Source organism: Gracilinanus agilis, chromosome 1, assembly GCF_016433145.1.
Source record: "Gracilinanus agilis isolate LMUSP501 chromosome 1, AgileGrace, whole genome shotgun sequence".
Lineage (NCBI taxonomy): Eukaryota > Metazoa > Chordata > Mammalia > Didelphimorphia > Didelphidae > Gracilinanus > Gracilinanus agilis.
The window spans coordinates 144,774,697-144,798,653 of record NC_058130.1 but is presented as its reverse complement, the minus strand read 5'-3'; the positions used below and the strand labels follow the sequence as shown (position 1 = coordinate 144,798,653).

Here is a 23,957-nt window from a genome sequence, read left to right as displayed (position 1 = left end):
CATGTTCTTTGACCATTTATCAGTTGTGGAAAAGCTTATATTCTTATAAATTTGATTTAGTTCTTTATACATTTGAGAAATTAGACCTTTATCAGAGATATTTGTTATAAAAATTTTCCCCCAGTTTTTCTACTCTTGGTTAGATTAGTTTTGTTTATACAAAACCTTTTTAATTTAATATAATCAAAATTATTCATTTTACATTTTATAATATTCTCTATCTCTTCTTTAGTCATAAATTCTTCCCTTCTTCAAAGATCTGCCAGGTAAACTATTCTGTATTCCCCTAATTTAGTTATGGTATTATTCTTTATGTCTAAAACATATCATTTTGATCTTATCTTGGTATATAAGGTGTGAGATATTGTCTATGCCTAGCTTCTGCCATATTGTTTTCCAATTTTCTCAGCAGTTTTTGTTAAAGAGCGAGTTATTATTCCAAAAGCTGCAATTTTGGGGTTTATCAAACACTAGGTTGCTAAGGTCATTTACTCTTGTATACTGTGTATCTAATCTGCTCCATTGATCTACCATTCTATTCCTTAGCCAGTGCCAGATTGTTTTGATGATTGTTGCTTTATAGTACAGTTTGAGATCTGGTAAATCCTTCACATTTTTTTTTTATTAGTTCTTGATACTCTTGACCTTTTGTTATTCCAGATGAATTTTGTTTTTATTTTTTCTAATTCTGTAAAATAATTATTTGGTAGTTTGATTGGCAAGGCAGCGAATAAATAAATTAATTTAGGTAGAATTGACATTTTTATTATATTAGCTCGGCCTACCCATATGAGCGATTAATACTTTTCCAGTTGTTTAGGTCTGACTTCATTTGTGTGAAAAGCGTTTTGTAATTATGCTCATATAATTTCTGTTTGCCTTGGCAAGTAGATTCCCAGGCATTTTTGTTGGTAATATACAGACATGCTGATGATTTATGTGGATTTATTTTGTATCCTGCAACTTTAAGGCTATCAATTATTTCAACTAGGTTTTTAGTTGATTCTTTAGGATTCTCTAAGTATACCATCATATCATCTGAGAAGAGTGATAGTTTAGTTTCCTCATTGCCTACTTTAATTCCTTTAATTATTTTTTCTTTCCTTATTACTAAAGCTAGCATTTCTAATACAATATTAAATAATAGTGGTGATAATGGGCATCCTTGCTTCACCCCTGATCTTATTGGGAAGGCTTCTAACTTTTCCCCATTGCAGCAGGGCCACCTTTTTTAAAGTATTAAGTTGACACATGATTCTTACTAAAGAGTAAATTATTTGAGGAGGGAATAAACCATCCTCATAAGAAACAAATAGCATATTATAGATTTTTGTCCTCTGGGGTGCTTTTAAATTTGAAATTATTTGTCTGGAATCATTTAGTGGTAGCCCTTCCATATCTTTCTTTTTTTTTTTTTAAACCCTTAATTTCTGTGTATTGGCTCCTAGGTGGAAGAGTGGGTGGGTAACGGGGGTCAAGTGACTTGCCCAAGGTCACACAGCTGGGAAGTGTCTGAGGCCGGATTTGAACCTAGGACCTCCCATCTCTAGGCCTGACTCTCAATCCACTGAGCTACCTAGCTGCCCCTTCCATATGGTTCTTTGTCTCTCATCATCCTAAGTGAGATGCAAATGACAAAGGATTCATGTGGTTATGCAATTTAATTTGTTGAACTGTAAAGTTTCCCCTTTAATATAAACAACCCCACTTTCCTATCTATTAATACTAGGCAAATTTCCTATCTATTAATACTAGGCAAATTGCCAGAATTGCAGATCAGCCAGATGTGACAACAGTTCTCAATCACTTGAATTTTAAATAGAATTTTTGGAGTCCCTCAGAAAGATATTTGCATGAATTAACCGTTTTAATGCTAGTATAGTAGAATTTGATTGCAATTAGGAAAATAAGTTCTCTTTTCTGGAGTAGAGACAACTCAAATCTGAGGGCAAAGTAAGGTTTTCTCCTCTACTGTATACAATAGGTTTCAGTATTTAATTCAGCTAAGTTTATCAGGCTCATTTTTATTTGAGAATTCTTTTCTGCTAATGCTCAAGCAAAAATCAGGGAGAATTTGGTTGTAGGGGATAAGGGGACAAAGGCAGTTACCTTTTTTCACCTGGTCCATCAACGTATAAATGTTGGTATTGATCACAATGATGTCTGGCACCTGCTAGTACCAACAAAAGATGATGATAGAAACAAAGTTGTCTGGACCTACCCATATTAGTCATTTTGAGGCTTTATCTAAGCCATTCCTTTGTATAATAAAAATACATCTAAAATGTCTCACATAGGTAAAAATGTCTTATTTTTTAAATACAGAACGAAAAAAGGCAAATATACATATGAAGAGCTTCATTATTAGTAAAAACAGTAATAATTTGATGTTCTTAAAGGAACATTGAACTTTTTGTTGAATACTTCAGCAAGGGTGCAGAAGCCATTTGTTGTTAAGTCATTTCATGTCAGACTCTTTGTGACCTTATTTGGAGTTTGTTTTTTAAACCCTTACTTTCCATCTTAGAATCAATCCTATGTATTGATTCTTTTTTTTTTTTTAAACCCTTAACTTCTGTGTATTGGCTCCTAGGTGGAAGAGTGGTAAGGGTGGGCAATGGGGGTCAAGTGACTTGCCCAGGTTCACACAGCTGGGAAGTGTCTGAGGTCAGATTTGAACCTAGGACCTCCCATCTCTAGGCCTGACTCTCAATCCACTGAGCTACCCAGCTGCCCCCCATGTATTGATTCTAAGGCAGAAGAGTGGTAAGGGATAGGCAATGAGGGTTAAGTGACTTGCCCAGTGTCACACAGCTAGGAAGTATCTGAGGCCAGATTTGAATCCCAGACCTCTTTTCTCTGAGCCTGACTCAATCCACTGAGCCACCCAGCTGCCCCCTGGAGTTTTCTTAACAAAGACACTAGAGTGATTTGCCATTTCCTTCTCTAGCTCATTTTACAGATGGAGAAAGAGAGGCAAACAGAGTTGAGTGACTTGCCCAGTAATACATAGCTAATAAGTATAAAGCCACATTTGAATTCAGAAGATGAATGTTCTTGACTTCAAGCTGGGCACTCAATTCACTGCACCACCTAGCTGGCAGATACAGTTTGGAGGAAGAATTCTACAGCTATATATTTGATTTCATTTTATATTCAGGTTGTGGTTTCTGATCCCATTTGCTTCCTTCTACATTGCCCAAAAGGATAACTTTTATACAGGACACACTAAGTAAAGGTCATTTAAGTAGGCTGAAAGACTCCAGGTTATAATGGAAATTTCTGGTGGAATTACAGAGTTTTTATTGGATTTAGGTTGCACAGACTTTCTCCAGGATCTTTCAAGTTGGTCCAGGGGATTTTGAATGCCATCCTTGTGGTGCAGAGAGGGGGCATAACAGTTTTGCAGGCTTTGCAGAGTTCTTCTGTCAGTTAAGGAGTTTAGAATCTTGGGAAAAGGACAGTTGGTCCTGGGAACTCGTGGAGAGAACCAGGGTCCATCTGAGCTCCTTCTTTGAATTGAAACCTGGCCTATATTTTGCAGCTTTTCTCTTCAAAATTTGTTAGCTTAGTTATTTCCTTTGAATCTCCCTAACCTACCTTCCCTGCCTGAATTTCTGTGAGGGTTTGAAAGGAGGGTAGTTCAAAGTGTTAGTTTAAACTTGATATTTTAAATAGTCAAATAGGGCTTACCCTTGTAACAAATTATCTATTGAATCATTGTATCCAACTTTCCTAACTCCATTGATTACAAACCTGAGAGCTGAGTTAAGGCAGGTCCTTTCTCAGTCTCACATTCTTGCCTCCCTTCCCCCACCTGAAGTTTCTCTAAGCGGCTGTTAGGGCTACCTTGTATCCTCTACCCGGTCCCAATCTACCCTAGAAGACAATAAACCCCGTTGGTCTTTAATCAAAACCTTTTGGCTACTTCATTAGTTGATTAATAAGAGAGGGAAGAGGAGAGAGAGGAATAACATACTCTCTGGAGTTTGAGGGAAGCTGAGGGTATCCATTTTGGGAGGAAGTGTAACTTCAATACTGCCTCTAGTCCCTTCCTGTGAAATTGACTAGAAACCTCAAGTCAATTTCAAGCAGTTCTTGGCTGGCTCTAACCTGGCTCTGTAAAGTGTCCTTTTACTTGAAGGGCTCAGTCTATTTCCCTTCAGTGTTTTGTCTCTAACCTGAGTATCCAGTCTGTGTTTCCCTGCTGCTATTGCCTGCCTTAGATTAATTCATCCTCTCTCTTGCAACCCTTGGTACCTCAGTGTTATATTCCCTAAACTCAGGCATTCCCTTATTTCTCCTACCACCTCAACTACCAACCTTCATCATTGTACCTTCCTCATCTGCCATATTGCCTTAATTTCCCTACTACCTAGTCTATTCCCTTGATTACCTCCAGCCTTGGATCCCTTGCCTTGCCTTATTCCCTATTCCAACCAGCTACTACCTATAGCCTAAACCCTTATTATCCTAGCTTCAGTCCCTTATTACATCTCTGCAAGATTCCCTTATTACTTCCTAAAAATCCCCTTATAACATCCTGGACTCCACAAGTATTAGACCAGAGTCCTTTTCACCCACCCCATGTAGTGAAGTTCAAAAACATTCATTCAATTATTGGAGAATGTCTAATACCTAACTTACTGTAGTGAAAGCAATGATTAGATGTGACACTGAAAGATAATTTTAAGTGTTGCTGCTTTATTTAGTTTTTTCTGCCTCTAGCCCATTTCTATTTCTAGTCTCAAATGCCCATTATAACTCCTTCACCCAGAAAATCCCATCAATTATGATCCTTCAGCCAAAATTAATGAAGAAAACCTGATAACCAGGCCAGTATGTTGACTAAGTTGTGTCAGTTGATAATGTTGCTAGGTTCAAGTATAGGGAATGCCATCTTGAAGCTTTAAATTCAATTATTTAAGGTTGTTTTAAAAACATATTTCATGTTTCATTTTGAACTTAAACACCAAAAAAGAGGATTTCTATGTATATATCACAATACATAAAGAGGACTCTAGGGGTAGGTAGGTGGCTCAGTGGATAGACTGCTAGGCCTAGAGATAGGAGTACCTGGGTCCAAATCTGGCATTAGACACTTCCTAACAGTGTGTCCCTGGGCAAGTCATTTAACCCCCATTACCTAGCTCTTACCACTCTTCTGTCTTAGAACCAATATTTGTTATTGATTCTGAAATGGAAGGTAAAGGTTTTAAAGATATATAAAGAAGGCTCTTAAATGTAGCTATGAATTTCCATTTCCCATTACTTTCTTTTCTTTAGAGTATACAATAAATTCTACTTATTACTTTTGAATCTATCCTATTCATTTGTGCCTCTTTCTTAACTTCTATGAATTTTATTTATTTACTTATTAAACCCTTATCTTCTGTCTTAGAAGTGACACTAACTATGGACAGAAGAGTGGTGAGGACTAGGAAGTTGGGGTTAAGTGACTTATGGTCACACAGCTAGGAAGTATCTGAGATCATATTCAAACCCAGAGCCTCCTGACTCCAGGCCTGACGCTCTATCCACTTTGCTATTTAGCTGCCCCTACTTCTATGCATTTTAAAAAATGTTTCACTGGCCTTTTTTTAGATGCATCATTTCTCCTTACCCTTAATAAAGAGAAAGAAATGAGAAAGAAAAGTATGTCTTTTCACCTTGTGGTTATCACTTCTCTCTTTGTTTCAGTCAGATAAGAGTAAGGCTCATGTCTACTCCTCCACCTCTTCCTCTAAGTTTGTACATTCTTCTTATCTTACATCATAATTATGGGAAATATCAAGTTCTGCTCCCCTTCTTTCTCTTTTCTATACTATGTATTCCTTCTTTACCCTTCTGGGCTCCCCCATCCCACCCCACCCTTCAAACACTCAAAAAGAACAAGTCTACCTTTTTGGTTTTTTTCTGTTTAACTTCCTCAATACCATTTGAAGGTATTAAGGATCTAAAGAGTCACTTGTGCCTTATTCTCCTATTAGAATATTAGTTATATCATCATCCAGCTCTGATTGCTTAATTAAATTACTTTTGTTAGATTATCTGAACTTATATGCTTACATTTCAAAATTTCTAGTTATCTTGGTTCTTTTTATCAGAAAATGCTTAAAACGTCTCTATTTTATTAACACTGCCCTACCCCCCTTTAGGATAATATTTGATTTTACAAGGTAAATTATTCTTAATTGTAAGGTCATATCTTTTGCCTTTTGAAATAACATATTCCAAGATCTTCTCTGGTTTCTATGTGAGAGCTGTAAATTTTGACAATTATATTCATGGGACTTTTCCTTTTGATGTCCTTTTGAGAGGAGATAGTTTGTAAATTCTTTCTTTACTTTACCTTCTGGTTCTATTATTGGATTATTGGAGAATGCCTAATACCTAATTTACTCTAGTGAAAGCAATGATTAGGTTTTAAGAAGTCTTAGAGTCAATACTATGTATTGGTTCCAAGGCAGAAGAGTGGTACGGGCTAGGCAATGAGGGTCAAGTGATTTGCCCAGGGTCACACAGCTAGGAAGTATCTAAGACCAGATTTGAACCTAGGACCTCCCATCTCTAATTCTGGCTCTCAGTCCACTGAGCCACCCAGTTGCCCCCTCTAATGTTTCTTACATTATCTTTCCTTGATCTCTTTTCTATGTCATTTCTTTTTGATATCAGATATGTTTTCTTTTGTTGTTTTTTGTTTTTTGTTTTCTGTTTTTTAGTTTGTTTTTAACATTTCATTGTATCATGGAGTATTTGATTTCTGTTTGGTTCCATCTGGTTTTCAGGGAGTCCTTTTCTTAGGGAAGAACTACCTTTTCTTTTAAGTCACTTATTCCCTTTTAATTCTTTTCTCCAAAGCTTTAATTTAATTTTTTAATTAGTTACTTCATTTCTTCTAGATATTCATATAGTTCTTGTGGGACATATACTCTTCCTTTTGCAGCTATGTTTGCAGTTGTTATGGATTTACATTCACAATTATTTTTTTTTAACCCTTGTACTTCGGTGTATTGTCTCATAGGTGGAAACACAATTATTTTTTTATATTGTTCAGTGTTGTTTTTTTTAAATTAACACTCCAGCTTTGGTTTTTGAATTGGGGCTTTGTTCCAGAGTCAGACTTCAGTATCTGTTCTACTTTTAGGCCGCTTAGTCTTGCCCTTTCCCTCCTGGGTTCCCATGCCCACCTGTTCCTCCCAGGATTAGGCCTCCCTGAATCTTTGAGGTTCCAAGGGCTGCATCTCAGGACAGAATGTTAGGAAACTTGTGAGCCCCTAGGTCTCAGGGGGCACTGGGGCACGTTCACTACACTGGGGCTTTCTGATGATCTTCAACACTAAAGTTTTCTTGGGAACTCTCTATTCTTGCTGTCCTCTTTGTTAGATTTCCATGGATAAGAGTAAGCCTTGTTGCCTTCTAAAGTTTTGAATAGTGGAACATTATAAAGTAATTCATTACTCTAATCCTTATTAACTTTTTTTGTCTTCAGCACGCCATCTGGCAGATCAAAGAGGAAAGGGTCAACCAATGAAAAGAAACCACAGAAAAGGCGTAAGACAACCAAGACAGAGGCCATGTCAGAGGACCTTCTTGTTGCAATGGCAATGTCCCATTCCCTGATGGAACAGTCTAAGACTGTGACAAATGATAATTTTGGAAATGTGTTTTCAAACAACTTAAGGCCAGGATCAGGTACATGAGAGTAATACTGCATTGGCTCCTAACAGGTCTTAGGTCTTTTTTTCATTTTATTCATTCAGAATACGTTGCTGTACAGGTTTCATTGTCAGTGTGTCCATTCTTATTAATCCAAATTGTTTTATATTTATCTTTAGAGAAGAAAAGTCGGAAGAAGAAACTTGTTTCCCCACCTCAATTGTTAGTTCAGGATTCAGAGACTTATCTTCAACAGATACAGGATAGAATTGCTATTTTACTCACAGAGGAATTAGTGTTATCCAGCACTCCACCACTTCCATTGAGCAAAATTTTGAAGGAAGAGATGGGTAAGGCACATTGGTGTCTGCCACAGCCTGAAGAAAAACAAGGCATTCTATGGAAGGGCAGCTCTTTGACAGAAGTTTGGCCTCAGGAATCTTTTTATGCCACAGGATTAAACCCTTGTATTTTACCCTGGAAGCCTATGAAGGTGAGATTTTCCTATGACCATATCCTCAAGAGTTGTATAGGGAGGAACTAATGGGTATAGAGTTTTACTGGGAGGGTAGGACATTTCCCTGCTCTGCCATCGATTGTGCAGGTTGGAGTAAAGCACTTTATTTTAGAAATCAGTTTTTCTGTCTATAAAATGCTTATTTTATAGGGAAAGGGCCCATGAGATGAGTCTGATGTTTATTCCTATCCAGTTGCAGCTAATATGACTATGTATGTAACTCTGGTTTACATACAGATTCACTGACATAATATTAATTGGTACACGATATTAGGTGAAATAGCCACATGGCATTTCCATGGGAACAAACTTATAATTAGCATGATAAACAGACTAACACTTGAGTATTAATACTACTGAAGCTCCATGGTTTATTCCGATAGAGGCTGCCCATCTGGTTCATTTCACAAATAATTAAGATGGTAATGTTATAATAGGGTTCTGTAGTGAGTAGGGTTTATGATATGTTAATGGCCTTATTTTAAAATGACAGTCAGAATATGCTATAGTAGTTGTAGTACCAAAGGAAGGAGGTATGTGAGATTTTGTCTCCCTCCTTCATTCAATTTTGATTTCTCCCAAGTAGGCATGCCTTTGATTTTCCAGATCAGAATCACTACAGATATGTGGCTTAATTGCATCTTCCTCTAAGGTACTTTCTTGGGTATAAGTTCTATAATCAGGTAGTTGAGTTTTGGGATAGTCTTTTATGGAATCAGAAAGATAGGTAGGAGATCTCTCAAGACTCTTCCAACACTTGTAGCCTATCACCCATTGGTCATTTAGATTTCTCTGGGAACTTTTTTCCTTTCTGATGTTTTTCCTAGAACTAAATTTTTACCTAAGGGCATTTTACAAAAACATATCAGTATTGTTGCTCTCTTAACTCTATCCTCCTATTGTACTCAGAATAAAAAGCCTTGTGATTAAAGTCTATTCACAGAAGGAAAGGAAGGTAAGAAATCAAAAAGAGAAAGAAAAGTATGTGGAGTAAATTATTAGAGACCAAAGAGGAGTAAGTTTCTTTTCTCGTGTGTTAGCTTCCTATAAGAAATTATAGTGTAGTAGAAAGATCCCTGGACATGGAATCTGAAGACTTCAGTCTTGGCTCTGCTCCTCACTAGTTATTTAACCGTAGGAAAGTCATGTACCCTCTCTTGAGCCTCAGTTTCCTCAGGTATAAAAGAACACTTACACCACATAGCTCACAAGTATGTTGTGAATAAAGCACTTTGTTAATCTTAAAGCTCTATAGAAATGTGGGCTATTGTTTAGCTTCTTGGTGGTAGAGGAGGTAGCATTGTAGAAAGGGTGCTGAACTTAAGAGTCAGAGAACTGAGTTCAAATCTCCATCTGATATTTAATTGACATGAGATCTCCTTTTTGTGAGTTCCCTCCCTTCAACTCAATTTCATCATCTGTAGCATAGGGATAATGCTTATTGCACCTACTTATAGCTGCACAACCACATTGATGAATATAATAATGTAATTGGATCAGTTTTTGGTTTATTTTAGACTTCAGTAAAGGAGCCTATTCTGCCATTATTGGCAGTTAGCCAATCCAAGCCAGATGTGCAACAGCTGTCTGCCTCTAGTGATCCACCTTCTGAAGGCTTTTACTCTAATATCGCAGAGGAGCTTAATTCCAGAAGGCAGTCACTTTCCTGTAGCCAAAAAGACCATCAGACTCTGCAGGTCCTTATGGATCTGGCAGGAGAAGGAATGACTCTCACGCAATGGAATAGCAGCGCTGAAACCCTTTCCAGAAGTTCACCAGGTAAGACATTTGTGGTTAGTTCAGTTCTCCACAGCCTTCCAGAGATGCATTATTGATTTGACTTTGGCTATGGAGTCAATATGTCTATGGAGATTATTTCTTGGCGTAGGCAGTTCTATACTACTTTGAAATTTCAGATTTGTCACACTTGCACGTGACGGCAGCCTAGTTTCTATAGTTGCATGCATTTTAGCCAGTACAGTTAAATATGAAATGAGCAATTGTGGCTAAGCTTATATCCCTCAACCGGGGGAGGGGGGGAGATTTTTTTTCCTAAGCGCAAGTAATAGTTTAGACTGGTCTTATTTTTTTTTTTCTAATAGTATATCTTATTGTAGGGAAGACAGGCTACAAAAAATGGTTTGTGAGATGTTAATTTCGTGCTACTTATGTGATAAGAAAATTTCATCTACCAGGAACTATGGTATAGTGTAGTGATGGACAAACTTTTTAAAAAGGGGGCCAAAGGAAAGGAAATGCTCATCTGTCAGTCTGATTCTAAGGCAACTCTTTCAAAGTTTCATTGTATTGTATCCTACTCATTGTATTCATCAGATTAGGAATAATGTCATGGCAGGATAGAACATTTCAGGGGGCCGCATGTGGCCCACGGGCTGTAGTTTGCCAAACACTTGTATAGTGAAAAGGGCACTGCTCTTAAAATCAGATTTCAGCTCTAACATTTGCTAACCCCTGATCTTGAGCAAATCTAGTAACCTTTAGCCTTGGTTCCCTTCATGGAAAAGATCACGACGACACTAACAACTTTGTAAGGTGGTTGTAATGATTAAATGATACTATATGTAAAGCAACTTTTTAAAGTAAGTTTTTATTTTTCTTTATTTTTGTGCCACCTAATTTCCCTCTTTATTCTTCTCTTTTTTGAAAGCCATCCCATATAACATAATTTTTTTTTGTTATTGTGTTTTTTAAAAGCATAAGTGAATAAGCAGTCTGATCATCAGAAGTACTCAAGGCTTTCCCAGCCTTATTTTAGCCTTTGGATGTTTCTGTGTGTTCTAGTATTTGATTTTGCTATTTTTTCTTGCTTAGAATGTGATTTTTCTTTTCATCTGCACTTCCATAAGGGAAAGATCTGGGCCCCTGTGATCTTCCATTGACTGGATTTGTCTTATCATCCAAAAGGAAGAAACACCAAAGAAGCAGCAACTCTTCAGTAAGGGTTTATTTTTGAAAATGTTATCATTCTTTTTCCTTATTTTTAACTTGTAAAATTATGAGCTAGAAAACTATCAAATGTGAATCTTTCACATACAAAGAAAGCCAAAAAAAGAGGGTCATATATGAAACTATAAATCTTTTACATACAGTTCCTTTTTAGTGTGTGATGCTGGGCAAAAGTCTCTTTACCAAACTCAGCCTTAGTTCTCCCTCATATAAAATAGAAATAAGAAGAGTACTACCTTCCTCAAAGGATTATTGTGAGGATCAAATGAGAGAATTTATGTCAAATACTTTTCAAATGTGAATCTGCTATAAAGGTTATGAAAATTTATAATTAATTTTTAGCTCAACATCTTCTTTGGTTTAAATGTTATTCTTAGCTGTAGTATTTTTATGTGGATGAAGAAAGGAACTTGCTAAGTTGGTTTATATCTGTTCTTAAAGAATAGGAGTTCTTAAACTGTTTTGTGTCATGAACCCTTTCCATGAATGTTTTAAAATAGATTATAAAGGAAAGTTAATATGTTTAAATACAATTAGCAAAATATTTTTAAAAACATGTTCATAGATCCCAGGTTAAGAAACCTCTGCTCTAGAAGATCACTTCTGGAGGCATCTGGGTAGCTCAGTGGGTTGAGAGCCAGGCCTAGAGACAGGAGGTCCTCGGTTCAAATCTGGCCTCAGAAACTTCCTAGATGTATGACCCTGGGAAAGTCACTTAACACCCATTGCCTAGCCCTTACCATTCTTCTGCCTTGGAGCCAAATACACAGTATTGATTCTAAGATGGAACGTAAGGGTTTAAAAAAGAAGAAGAAGAAGAAGATCATTTCTCTTCCTCTAGGCAGCTATAACTATGATAGCTTTTGCTATCAGTAGAAGGCCAATAAGTATCGTCTCTGTCCTGCCACCCAAAGCATTACCAAAACCATTTGTACTTGTTTAACTTTCATTGTGTTTGTTACTAAACCTTATAATCTGCTTCTTCACAAAGCATTTTCTCTGAGGATTTTATGGGAATAATTTCTTGACACTGACTTAAAGAGGCAAGAAAGGGTTGCCATCACTATATATTTTCTTTCTATTTTGGTCAGCAGGGCCAGCAGTTCATCTTTGAAAAACTTTTATTTTTCTTTTATAGAAATAGCCAGCATACTTATTCTCTGAAGCATTTATTATGAATAACACAAATTAATTAAATCTGAAGCTTCCATTTGTCATAATGGATATCATCCTACTATTATGTTGTAGTAAAACTGGTTGGAATAGATTATCCACTTTCTTAGAGAAGTGAATTACAAGCAGAAAGTGGGTGTTTTCATTCCTTTCATTTTTTTCAGCTCTCACTTGGTTTGCTGTCTGCTGATTTTGGTGCAATGGTCAACAACCCCCACCTGAGTGATGTACAGTTTCAGATGGACTCTGGAGATGTGCTTTATGCTCACATGTTTGTGCTTTATGCTCGATGCCCTTGCCTCATTCAGACTGTAAGTATGGTTGGAGATTTAAAGGCTGTTTTAAAAAAAATATGCAACACATTCTTTATATATGCTTCTTACTCTTTATCTTTTCCTATTTTTTGCTACCTTTTATCACTTTTCTTCCTCTTCTTGACTAGTATTTCTCCTTTTATCTTCTGTATCTTCTGTTTTAACTTTTTCTCTCTCTTTCCCATCACATTTTCCCCTTACAAATCCCATTTCTCTGCACTTTCATGTTCTTTCTGTTTTTCCTTACCTTTTAAAAATATTCCCCCTTATGAATTTAATAAATATCAACAAATATGAATAGAGAATATGGGAAGATCGGGACTTGCTAGTACATAGAACATCTCAGATCCTCCACAAACAGTCCAATGGGACTTAGAAATACTTCTCTATAAAAATGACAAAGAAATAAGAAGAATCATCTATAGACTTACCACCCAGCCTAGGAATCCATAATAGGATGATCCCTGAAGTCCTATGGAGACCCTGGAATAAACAAGTAGAAACCAGAATCCTGGTGGAAAGTGGAGCCCCAGGAGACTCTGCTTAGGTCCACTTGGCACTAGCAGCCTGAGCCTAGCAGTGACTCTAGCCCAGACTCAACTATTCCTGAAGCCCATAGCAGAAAGCAGACCCAGGGAGTTCTAGGCAGGGTCTTTTGTGGCACAGATGACTTCAAGTCCAGCTTTGGGAGAACAACTCAAGATAGTAAACAACCTGAGTAGCCCTTGAGTCATGGAGGGCGTTTAGTACTGTGGTAGTCCCTAAGCCTAAGCACTGGGAGGAAAATGCCAAACAGAGCCTAAATAGAGGGAGGTCCTGGTGCCTGGTGGCAAGAAGATTCCCTTAGACAATTCCCAGTCCTGGAGCAGCCCCAGAGTTCCTTGAAGAATGGCTTCATAATCAGGACCAGGCAAGCCCTGTCCATACAATTCATTTGAGAAGACTGATGCAAGTACAAAGTCCTCTACCCTAGACACTAAGACAGGTGAGATGAACAAACCAAGGAAAATGTTAAATAATATGAGGAAATACCTTGGCTTGAGAGACACTCAAGGGATAAACCCTGAAAAGAATGGAAACCTCACAACAAGCCTCAAAGAAAAAAAAATGTTTTGGCCAAAGAAACTGTAGGACTATCTAGAAGAAATAAAGCAAAAGAGACAGAATAGAATAAGTAGGGAAGAAGAAAATGGTAAGAAAGGTTGACATCTTGGAACAAATGATAGAAATTTTCATTCAAGAACTAAATGGCTCATAAAATTAGATTGGACCATATAGAACACATCAACACAATAAGGCAACAGGAAATATTGAAACAAAGTTAAAAGATTGTGGGCAAGTGAACAAGTAAGAATTGATATTGCAAAAATAACAACCTAGAAATTAGGTCCAAGAGAGATAATCTAAGAATTATCAAATTGTCTGAAAAACCTCCTATAGTAACATTTAGATACTATATTTCAAGAAATTTGATATGAAAACTGCCCAGAACTCTTAATACTGAAAGGTAAAGTTAAAATAGAAGGAATATGCTGTTTGCCTCTAGGAAAAAACTCCAAAAGGAAAATTCCCAGGAATATTATAGTCAAAATCTAGATTTTCTAGGTCAAAGAAAAAATACTTCAAGCAGCCAAAATCACCAAAAAGCCACAATAAGTATCACATAAGAATTAGCTGCTGCTAGTTTAAAGGAGAGGGGAGGCTTGAAATATGATATTCCAAGAGAAAAGAGAGAAAGGCTTACAACCAAGGACAGTCTGTCCAGGATAACAAAGTATAATCATACAGAAGGAAAATGGATCTTTAATATAACAGAGGATTTTAAAGCATTCCTTATAAAGCAGGCCAGAACTGAGTAGACATTTTGAAATGGAAACATAGGTACCAAGAAAAACATACACATATTTGTTTACTTGAGAGAAACTGCAAGTATCCCCTCCACATCACAACTTTCCTCATTAAGTTTTTTTTTTTTGTCTCAAAATCAGTAAAACTTTATTCTATTCCATTCTTTCGCCATTAACAGAAAATCGGAGAAAGCAAAAAGTGTTTCGTGTTTACAAAGATAAACGCGGCCTCGTCTCTCAGAGCAGATCATAACCTCAAAACGGGGGGGGGGGGGGGAAGACAAGGGATGCGGGGTACCCCCCCACCCCCGCCAGGCAGGCTCAGTTGCCCCTGGGCCCGTCCTGCCTCCCTGGGCCCGGAGGGGGGCTGTTGGGGAGGTGGGCACAGACCCTGGGGCCCAACCAGCTCCCTGGGTGCGTCCTCATTAAGTTTTGATATTTTGAGTTAGCACGAGAAATTGCTGTTTCAAGTATTATAAGAAATTAAATGGGGGCAGCTGGGTAGCTTAGTGGATTGAGAGTCAGGCCTAGAGACAGGAGGTCCTAGGTTTAAATCTGACCTCAGACAGGTCCCAGCTGTGTGACCCTGGGCAAGTCACTTGACCCCCATTGCCTACCCTTACCATTCTTCTGCCTTGGAGCCAATACACAGTATTGACTCCAAGACGGGAGGTAAGGGTTTTATTAAAAAAAAAAAATCAAATGGGAGGGGGAAGTTAGGTGACTCAGTGGATTCAGAACCAGGCCTAGGGACCTGGGTTCAAATATGACCTCAAACACTTACTAGCTGTGTGACCCAGGTCAAATCAGTTAATCTCCATTGCCTAGCCTAGTGATGGCAAACTAATCCCTGTGGGCCAGATCCAGGCAATAGTCTGTCCATCACTGCCTTAAGCAATTCCCTAATCACTAAGCCCCCACATCCAAGTATAGTGATTAGGGAATTGCTTAAGGCAGTGATGGGCAAACTACAGCCTGGATCTGGCCTGCGGGGAATAGTTTGCCCATCACTGGCTAGCCCTTACCATTCTTCTGCCTTAGAATCAGTATACAGTGCTGATTCTAAGATGGAAGGATGGAAGGTAAGGATTTAAAAAAAAAGAAGAAATTAAGTGGGAATGTTTTGAGAGTTTTTCAGAAGTCAGATAATATGCAAAGGTCAACAGATGGCACAGAAAAAGTTTAGAAACTCAGAAGTGCATAAAATATATGTATAGTATTGTATAACATCAGTATATTTTATCTTTTAATACCATAAATATACACAATTTATTTTTTAAGTTAAAAGTAAAACATTAAAATTATGAAAAGAAGTCAGAAACTAGCAGATGACACACAAAGGCTAGAAATATTAACATTGATCCACGTGTAGCCTGTGACTTAACTCAGGTTTTACAGTAAGCCACTGTAAATGCTCTATAAAAGAAAAAGAAAAGATCCAGATTTCTTTGGTATGAAGCTAGAGCCAAAAAATTTTATGCAGATTTTCTGATCTTAGGGGTATTGTACCCCTAATCCCTGCAATATGGAAGGGTTACTTATACATAGGAATGAATTTTTTACATGTTAATAAGAGGATAAGAAGGAAATGTCCTCTCAAAACCATAACATTTTAAGTGTCATTGAGAAAAGTAAAAATGACAAGAGAGTCTATAAGTCATTTTGTTCTGTTTGAATGAGGCTTAGGAAAAGACAAAAATAGAAGGAACAGGAGACTCTACTGGGGAAGAAAGGAGGAAGAAAGGAAATGAAATCACTATTGCATAATAGAGGCTGATAAGATAAAGAGTACTTCACCATGAAATAAAGGGTGGGGGAACAGACATCCCATAAAGCTCACTTTCATCTGAATCAGATAAAGTAATATTGAATACAATTACATACACAAACTTAGATTTTGATATAGAAATACATGAAACTCAAAAGGGATGGTCAGGGGGCTGGGACAAGAGAAGGACTGACGGGACTAAGAGGGAAAAAAGGAGAGGAAATGGAATCAGCATAACCAAATTTGAGTGTTGGAAGGAGCAGTGTGAAGATCCTAGCTCCTTTACCACCTTCTTATTTTTAAAGAGGGCAGTGGGCATAAAAAGAAGAAAAAGTACAAGAGGACAGGATGAGGAAAATATATAATTGAGTCTAACCTGAATGTGAATGGGATAACATCCATATAACGGAAAAGAAAAGTAGAACATAGAGAATGAAATCCAACAATATGTTGCTTATAAGAAATATGTTTGAAACCAAAGTTTCACATAGAACTAAAATGAACTGGAGCAAAATATGCAGTGCTTCAGCCAAACTACAGATAGAGCTAGAGTAAATATAGAAAAAAAAGATTAGCACTGACATAACATTATCCTAAAAGACACCATAGTTTATTAATGTCAATACTAAGTATATATGCAACTAGTAGAATAATATCTAAAAAAGAAAGTGAATTAAAAGGAGAAATACAATAAAATTTTTATACCTCTTAGCTATATGTGTCTTTTTTTAAAACCCTTACCTTCCATCTTAGAATCAATATAAAGTATTGTTTTCAAGGCAGAAGAGTGGTAAGGGCTAGACAATTGGGGTTAAGACTTGTCCAGGGTCATACAGCTAGGAAATGTCAGAGGCCAGATTTAAACCCATGACATACTATTTCTAAGCCTGGCTCTCTATCCAGTTAACCATCAGTTGTCCTTTATATGTAGCTCTTTAAAAAAATGACCTTGTATTGGAGCATAAAAGACCTCACCAAAACATAGAAAAGCAGAACTTGCCATTTGCTACCAAAAATCACATTCAATAAAGATAGCTTGAAGAAATAATTAAAAAGCAATTGGAGACTAAATAACACAATTCTAAAAAATTAGTGAGTTGAAGAACAAATTATAGGAAACAATGAAAAATTTAATCAAAGAAAATGTCAATAATGAAGCATACCAAAACTTAAGGGCTGCAGCTAATATGGTTCAGAAGGGGAAATGTTGTATTTCTAAATACTTTAATTGACAAAAGAAAACAAATAGACGAATTGAGCATATAGCTCAGAACAGCATCAGAAATCTCCAACTAAGTAGCAAAGTAGACTATCTAAAATTAAAGATTAATAAAAAGACCATTGAATTGATAAAAATAGGACCTAGGTTTTTTGGGGGAAATGAATAAAATTAATAGCTAATCTGATTTTTAAAAAGATAGGAAAAACATTATATCAGGAATGAAAGAGAATTTACAATAATGAAAAGGAAGTAGTTCCTAGGAATTATTTTGTCCAGGTATATGCTAACAAAAAGGATAAAGAGGAAATAGATGAATATTTATTTATTTGTTTGTTTATTTTTTTAATTTAAATTTTTTTAGTTTGAATATTTTCCCGTAGTTATATGTTTCATGTTCTTTCCCTCTCCCTCAAACTCCTCCACCCCCCATAGCCAACACACAATTCCACTGGGTTTTACATCTATCATTGATCAAGACCTAATATCATATTATTGATAGTTGAACTAGAGTTATTGTTTAGCATCTACATCCCCAATAATATCCCCATGAGCCTATGTGTTCAAGCAGTTGTTTTTCCTCTGTGTTTCTAGTCCCACAGTTCTTCCTCTGAATGTGGCTAGTTTTCCTTCTTATAAGTCCCTCAGCGTTGCTCTGGATCATTGCATTGTTGCTAGTAGAGAAGTCCATTATGTTCAGTTGTACCACAGTGTATCAGTCTCTGTGCACAATGTTCTCCTGGATCTACTCCTTTTACTCTGCATCAATTCCTGGAGGTCATTCCAGTTCACGTGGAATTCCTCCAGTTCATTATTCCTTTGAGCACAATAGTATTCATCACCAGCATATACCACAATTTGTTCAGCCATTCCCTAATCAAAGGACATTCCCTTATTTTCCAATTTTTTTGCCACCACAAAGAACATGGCTATAAGTACTTTTGTACAAGTCTTTTTCCTTATTATCTCTTTGGGGAATAAACCAAGCAGTGCTGTGGCTGGATCAAAAGGCAGATAGTCTTTTAAAGCCCTTTGGGCATAGTTCCAAATTGCCATCCAGAATGGTTGGATCAATTCACAACTCCACCAGCAACTAATGTCCCAATTTTGCCATATCCCCTCCAACATTCACCACTTTCCTTTGCTGTCATATTAGCCAGTCTGCTAGGTGTGAGGTGGTACCTCAGAGTTGTTTTGATTTTCATTTCTCTAATTATTAGATATTTAGAACACTTTCTCATGTGCTTATCGATAGTTTTGATTTCTTTATTGGGGAATGGCTTGATTTTTTTGTACAATTGATTTAGTTTCTTATAAATTTGAGTAATTAGACCTTTGTCAGAGTTTTTTGTTATAAAGATTTTTTTCCCAATTTGTTGATTCCCTTCTAATTTTGGTTGCATTAGTTTTGTTTGTACAAAACCTTTTTAATTTAATGTAATCAAACTTATTTATTTTAAATTTTGTAATTTTTCTAACTCTTGCTTGGTTTTAAAATCTTTCCTTTCCCAAAGATCTGACAAGTATACTATTTTGTGTTCACCTAATTTACTTATGGTTTTCTTCTTTATATTCAAGTCAATTCACCCATTCTGAATTTATCTTGGTGTAGGTTGTGAGATTTTGATCTAAACCTAATCTTTCCCATATTGTTTTCCAATTTTCCCAGCAGTTTTTGTCAAATAGTGGTTTTTGTCCCCAAAACGAGGCTTTTTGGGTTTCAAAACTAGGCTCTTTGGGTTTATCATAGACTGTCTTGCTGATGTCACTTACCCCAAGTCTATTCCACTGATCCTCTCTTCTGTCTCTTAGACTAGATGAATATTTAACAAAAACATAAAATACTCATTTTAGCAAAAGAAGAAACAGATTTTATATATATGTATATATGTACATATACATACATACATTCATTCATAAGTATCCCAATATCAGAAGGTGAAATTGAATAAAAAGTAAATGAACTTCCAAAGAACATTGTTCCAAAAAGCAAAAATTGTTGCAAAAACTTAAAATGTTAGGAAGTTAATTTACAATAACATATTTGAAAGATTATACACTATGACCAATTTGGTTTAATACCAGGAATACATGATTGAGTCCATGTAGGGGAGACTCTAAATATAATAAATCTTGTTAACATAAATTATATAAATCATTAGCTGCAGACTTTAGATACAATAAAACACCTATTTCTAATAAAAACTTTAGAAACCACAGGAGCAAGTAAACTTTTCCTTAACTGTAGTAAATAACACTGAAATCTAAGCACAAACATATTTAGTGGGGAAAAAAGTTCTTTCCAATAAAATCAGAGGTAAAACAATGATACTGTTTATCACTTCTGCTGTTTTACCTAGTGCTAGAAATGTTCACTATAATAACAAGATGAAAAAAAGGAAATGTAAATTAAATTAAATAATAAGCATGCACAAAGAGGAAACAAAATTATTGCATTTCTATGGTATGCTAGTGTTCTTAGTCTTAAGGAACCATCTAAAAATTGTTTGAAACAATAACTAACTGAGTTTCAAGGTATGAGATAAGTCTCTATAAGTCATCAGGATTTCTTTTAACAATGAAACCTAGCAAAAAGAGAAATAATGATAGAAACTAAAATATTTGTGAGTGTATCTTCCAAGATTCATCTAACAACCATATGAATCCAACAATACTATACTTACAGAAATGAAAATATCCCTAAATAACTGGAGAAGTGTTAATTGCTCATACATAGATCAAGCAAATATAATAAAAATGGTAGTGCTAATTATTTCACTTATTCATGACTATACCAAACAACCAAAGGAATATTTTATAGAACTAAAAAAAATTATATGAAGAAATAAAAGATCAAGAATATCATGGATAATTTTTTTTAATTAAAAAGGAAGGAGATCTAACATTAGTTCTCCAATTATACTGTCAAGAAATAATCATTAAAAGTATTTGGTACTTGTTTTTTAAATAGAAAGGCCAATCAGCAGAACAAATTAGGTCATCAACATGCCAAGAAAAGAAATAGTAGCTTAATATTTGATAAACACAGAGAACCTAGTTAGGCCGAAATGAAGTCTAGTGCAACACCACATCATATATGAGGATAAGTTCAAAATGGTTGTTTTACCTAGATATAAAAGAAGTTACACATAAGCAAATTAGAGAAGCAAGAAAAAAAGTACCTTTCAGATCTATAAGATAAAATCAACAGTTTTTATTATGTAAAGTTGAAAAGTTTTTGCACAAACAAATATAATGTAGTTAAAAAGGAAACCAGGCTAGGAAAAAAAATCTTTGCAGCAAGTTACTCTGATAAAGATTTTATATCCAAGATATAGAAGGAACTCATTTAAGTATATAAGGCTTATAACCATCTCCCAATAATGCACAGAGTTTTCAAAAGTAGAAATCCAGGTTACCAACAACCATATGAAAAAAATGCTCTAAATTACCAATAACTTAAAGACTCAAAGCAATTTTGAGATTCTATCTTACATCCATCAGAATGGTAAAGATGGAAAAAAAGGAAAATTATAAATCATGTGAGGGCTGTAGGAGAATATATACATTAATTACTTTTGATGGATCTATGAATTGATCCAACCATTCTGGAAAGCAATTTGAAAATATGCTAAGAAAATAATGAAATTGTGCCTACCCTCTGACCCAGTTATACCCCTACAAGTTTATACTCCCAGAGAAATAGGAAAAGGATCTATGTGATTTTTATTGCCTTTTCAATGAGTAGAAGAGGAAGGAGAGAATTTAGAGCTAAAAATAAAATTTTATGTACAAAAATGTTTACAGTATCTCTTTTTTGTGATAGTCAAAAATTGGCAATTAAGACTATGCCCTATTAGAGAATGATGAAACAAGGTACAGTATATGAATGGAATAAAAATTTATTGTGCCATAAGAAATGTCAAAATGGACAATTTCAGAGAAAATCTCAAAGCCTTATTTTGAACTGATGCAGAGAGAATTAAGCCATACTAGATGAAGTAGGTCACCCATCTCCTACCAGAGAGGTGGTTGATTTAAAATACAAAAAGAAACATGTATTTTTGGATGTAGCCAGTATGAAATTTTTTTTTTCCAGATTGTACATGAATATGTATTTTTAAAATGTTCCCCCATCCCAATGGTGGGAGTGTACAGAGGGAGGGACAGATTAATAACATTTAAATTTTTAATAAGTAATTTTAAAATTTAATAAGCAATCACATATGCACTTTTTCTTATACAAAGTTAACAAACAATAAGCATTTTTTTAAAGGAGTTCATAGTTTAACAGGGGAAACAATATATAAACAACTATTTACAAACAGTATATAGCAACCTCCAAAATAATCTTTCTTTTAAAAAATATACTTTAACATTCTTTAAAAAATTCAATTCCCAATTTTCACCTTCCCTACAGCCCCTTTCCCAACTGTTGAGAAGGCAAGCAATATGATAGCACTTATACATGTGAAGTCATGCAAAACACATTCCCATATTAGCCATGTAACTGGAAAAAAAAAAAAAGCAAGAAAAAGTAAGTGAAAAAGTTCGCATCAATCTTCCCTCAGAGTTTATCAGTTCTCTCTGGAGATGGAAAGCATTTTTCATCATGAGTCCTTTGAATTGTCCTGGATCATTTGCTTGATCAGAGTAGCTAAGTCTTTAACAGTTGGTTATCTTTGTAATATTGTTGTTACTTTGTACAGTGTTCTTTTGGTTCTGCCCACATCTCTTTACATGAGTTCATATAAGTCTGCCCAGATTATTCTGAAACAATCTTGTTTGTCAAAGAGCACAAGAGTATTCCATCACAATCATAATATTCCAATTTGTTCAGCCATTGTTCAATTGATGAGCATCCCCTCAATTTCCAATTATTTGCCACCACAAAAAAGCTACTATAAATATTTGTATATATAGATCTTTTCCCTTTTCTTTCAGTCTCTGAGATACAGAGCTGGTAGTGGTATTGTTGGCCAACTAATACATCCCATTTTATTGTCATTTGAGCATAGTTCCAAACTGCTGCAGAATGGTTAGACCACTATAACTCCACCAACATCCCCTCTAGTATTTATCCTTTTTCTTACCTATCAAAATAGCCAATCTAATAGATATGAGATGGTACCTCAGAGATGTTTTTATTTGCCTTTCTCTAAACCAGTGATTCCCAAAGTGGGCGCTACCGCCCCCTGGTGGCAACAATCCAGGGGGGCGGCGATGGCCACACTTTTTTTTGTACTACATTCTATTCTGAGTTCAATAAATAGTTTCATAATTTCCAGGGGGCACTAAGTAATATTTTTTCTGGAAAGGGGGCGGTAGGCCAAAAAGGTTTGGGAACCACTGCTCTAAACAATAGTGATTTAAAACATTTTTTTCATATAACTATTGATAACTTTGGTTTCTTCTTTTGAAAACTGCTACAAAGGCATTTTTTTTAAATAATGGAAAAAGAGACTTGCATATGAAACTGGATCTCTACTATGTATAGTTTGATTATTTTGTCGGGGGAAGGAGGGTTAATATTTCAGATTTTATTTGCTCCAACAGTGCCCTGTTGCCTTTATCTCCTTTTGAACCTATTTTTGCTCTCTTCTGTTTCTTTTTTAAATGATTCATTAGTACTCTTTTCTTCATCTTTTAAGTATCACTACCATCCTTTCTACTCTTTTTTTTTCTTAGATGCTGTAATGCTTACTCTTCAATGGTAAAGAATGGAACAAACAGGAAAAATTTGATAGGAGGGTGGAGGAAGCTATTAGCTGAGGACTAGATGATCTTAGATTTATCACTTTTTCCCAGAATTATTTTTTTGCCCCACAATATGATTTTGTCAGTACATTTTTATGTACTTTTGAGAGGAAAATTAGGTTGTATTACTGAGGACATTAACCTTAGGAATTCTGCTCCCCTGATACTGAATGGACAAAGATTTTTATCTCACATGTACCACATGATGCAAAATCCTAGGACATGACTATCTTCCATCACAACAAATTTCAAGGTTCTACATGAATCAAAGGCCTAAGAATATTGTAGGATTAGCAAAAGAAAACAAGATGAGGCTAAGAACCTATCATCCTAGAGATTTGGCTAGCAAAAGAAGTTACCTGTCTTCATCTCTTTCTCTAGTGGTCGAGGCAATTTATAAGACTAGTTCTAGTATGCTTGGGGCCAATATGCAGTCTATCTCTTTCTGTAATTATGTCTTTATAAGAATCCTTTAAAAATTTGTTTTATTTTCTCAGGTATACAGTGAAGGTTTCTTTGTAGCGGAAGATGGGAATTTGAGAACACGAAGAGTCCTTTTGAATGATGTGAGCACTGAGACAGCTCACATGTTTCTACACTACTTGTACACAGCGGATGTTAACATTCCTTCCCATCTGCTCACGGACTTGCAATCGCTTGCTGTCAGGTTGCTATGCTGCTTTTTGCTCACTTAACAACAATTGAAACTTTCCAAAGTTTATTAATTTTTATAATG

General features: G+C 35.8%; 1 protein-coding gene across 1 annotated transcript in view; it reads left to right on the top strand.

Moving 5' to 3' along the window:
* Positions 1 to 23,957, top strand: part of SLX4 (SLX4 structure-specific endonuclease subunit) — a 46,392-nt gene that overhangs the window by 5,537 nt on the left and 16,898 nt on the right. The window contains exons 5-10 of the mRNA XM_044657996.1: positions 7,493 to 7,695; positions 7,839 to 8,152; positions 9,694 to 9,955; positions 11,044 to 11,132; positions 12,481 to 12,627; positions 23,719 to 23,888. Of these exons, the coding sequence (XP_044513931.1) occupies positions 7,493 to 7,695; positions 7,839 to 8,152; positions 9,694 to 9,955; positions 11,044 to 11,132; positions 12,481 to 12,627; positions 23,719 to 23,888 (1,185 nt within the window). The remainder of the gene's footprint in view (positions 1 to 7,492; positions 7,696 to 7,838; positions 8,153 to 9,693; positions 9,956 to 11,043; positions 11,133 to 12,480; positions 12,628 to 23,718; positions 23,889 to 23,957) is intronic.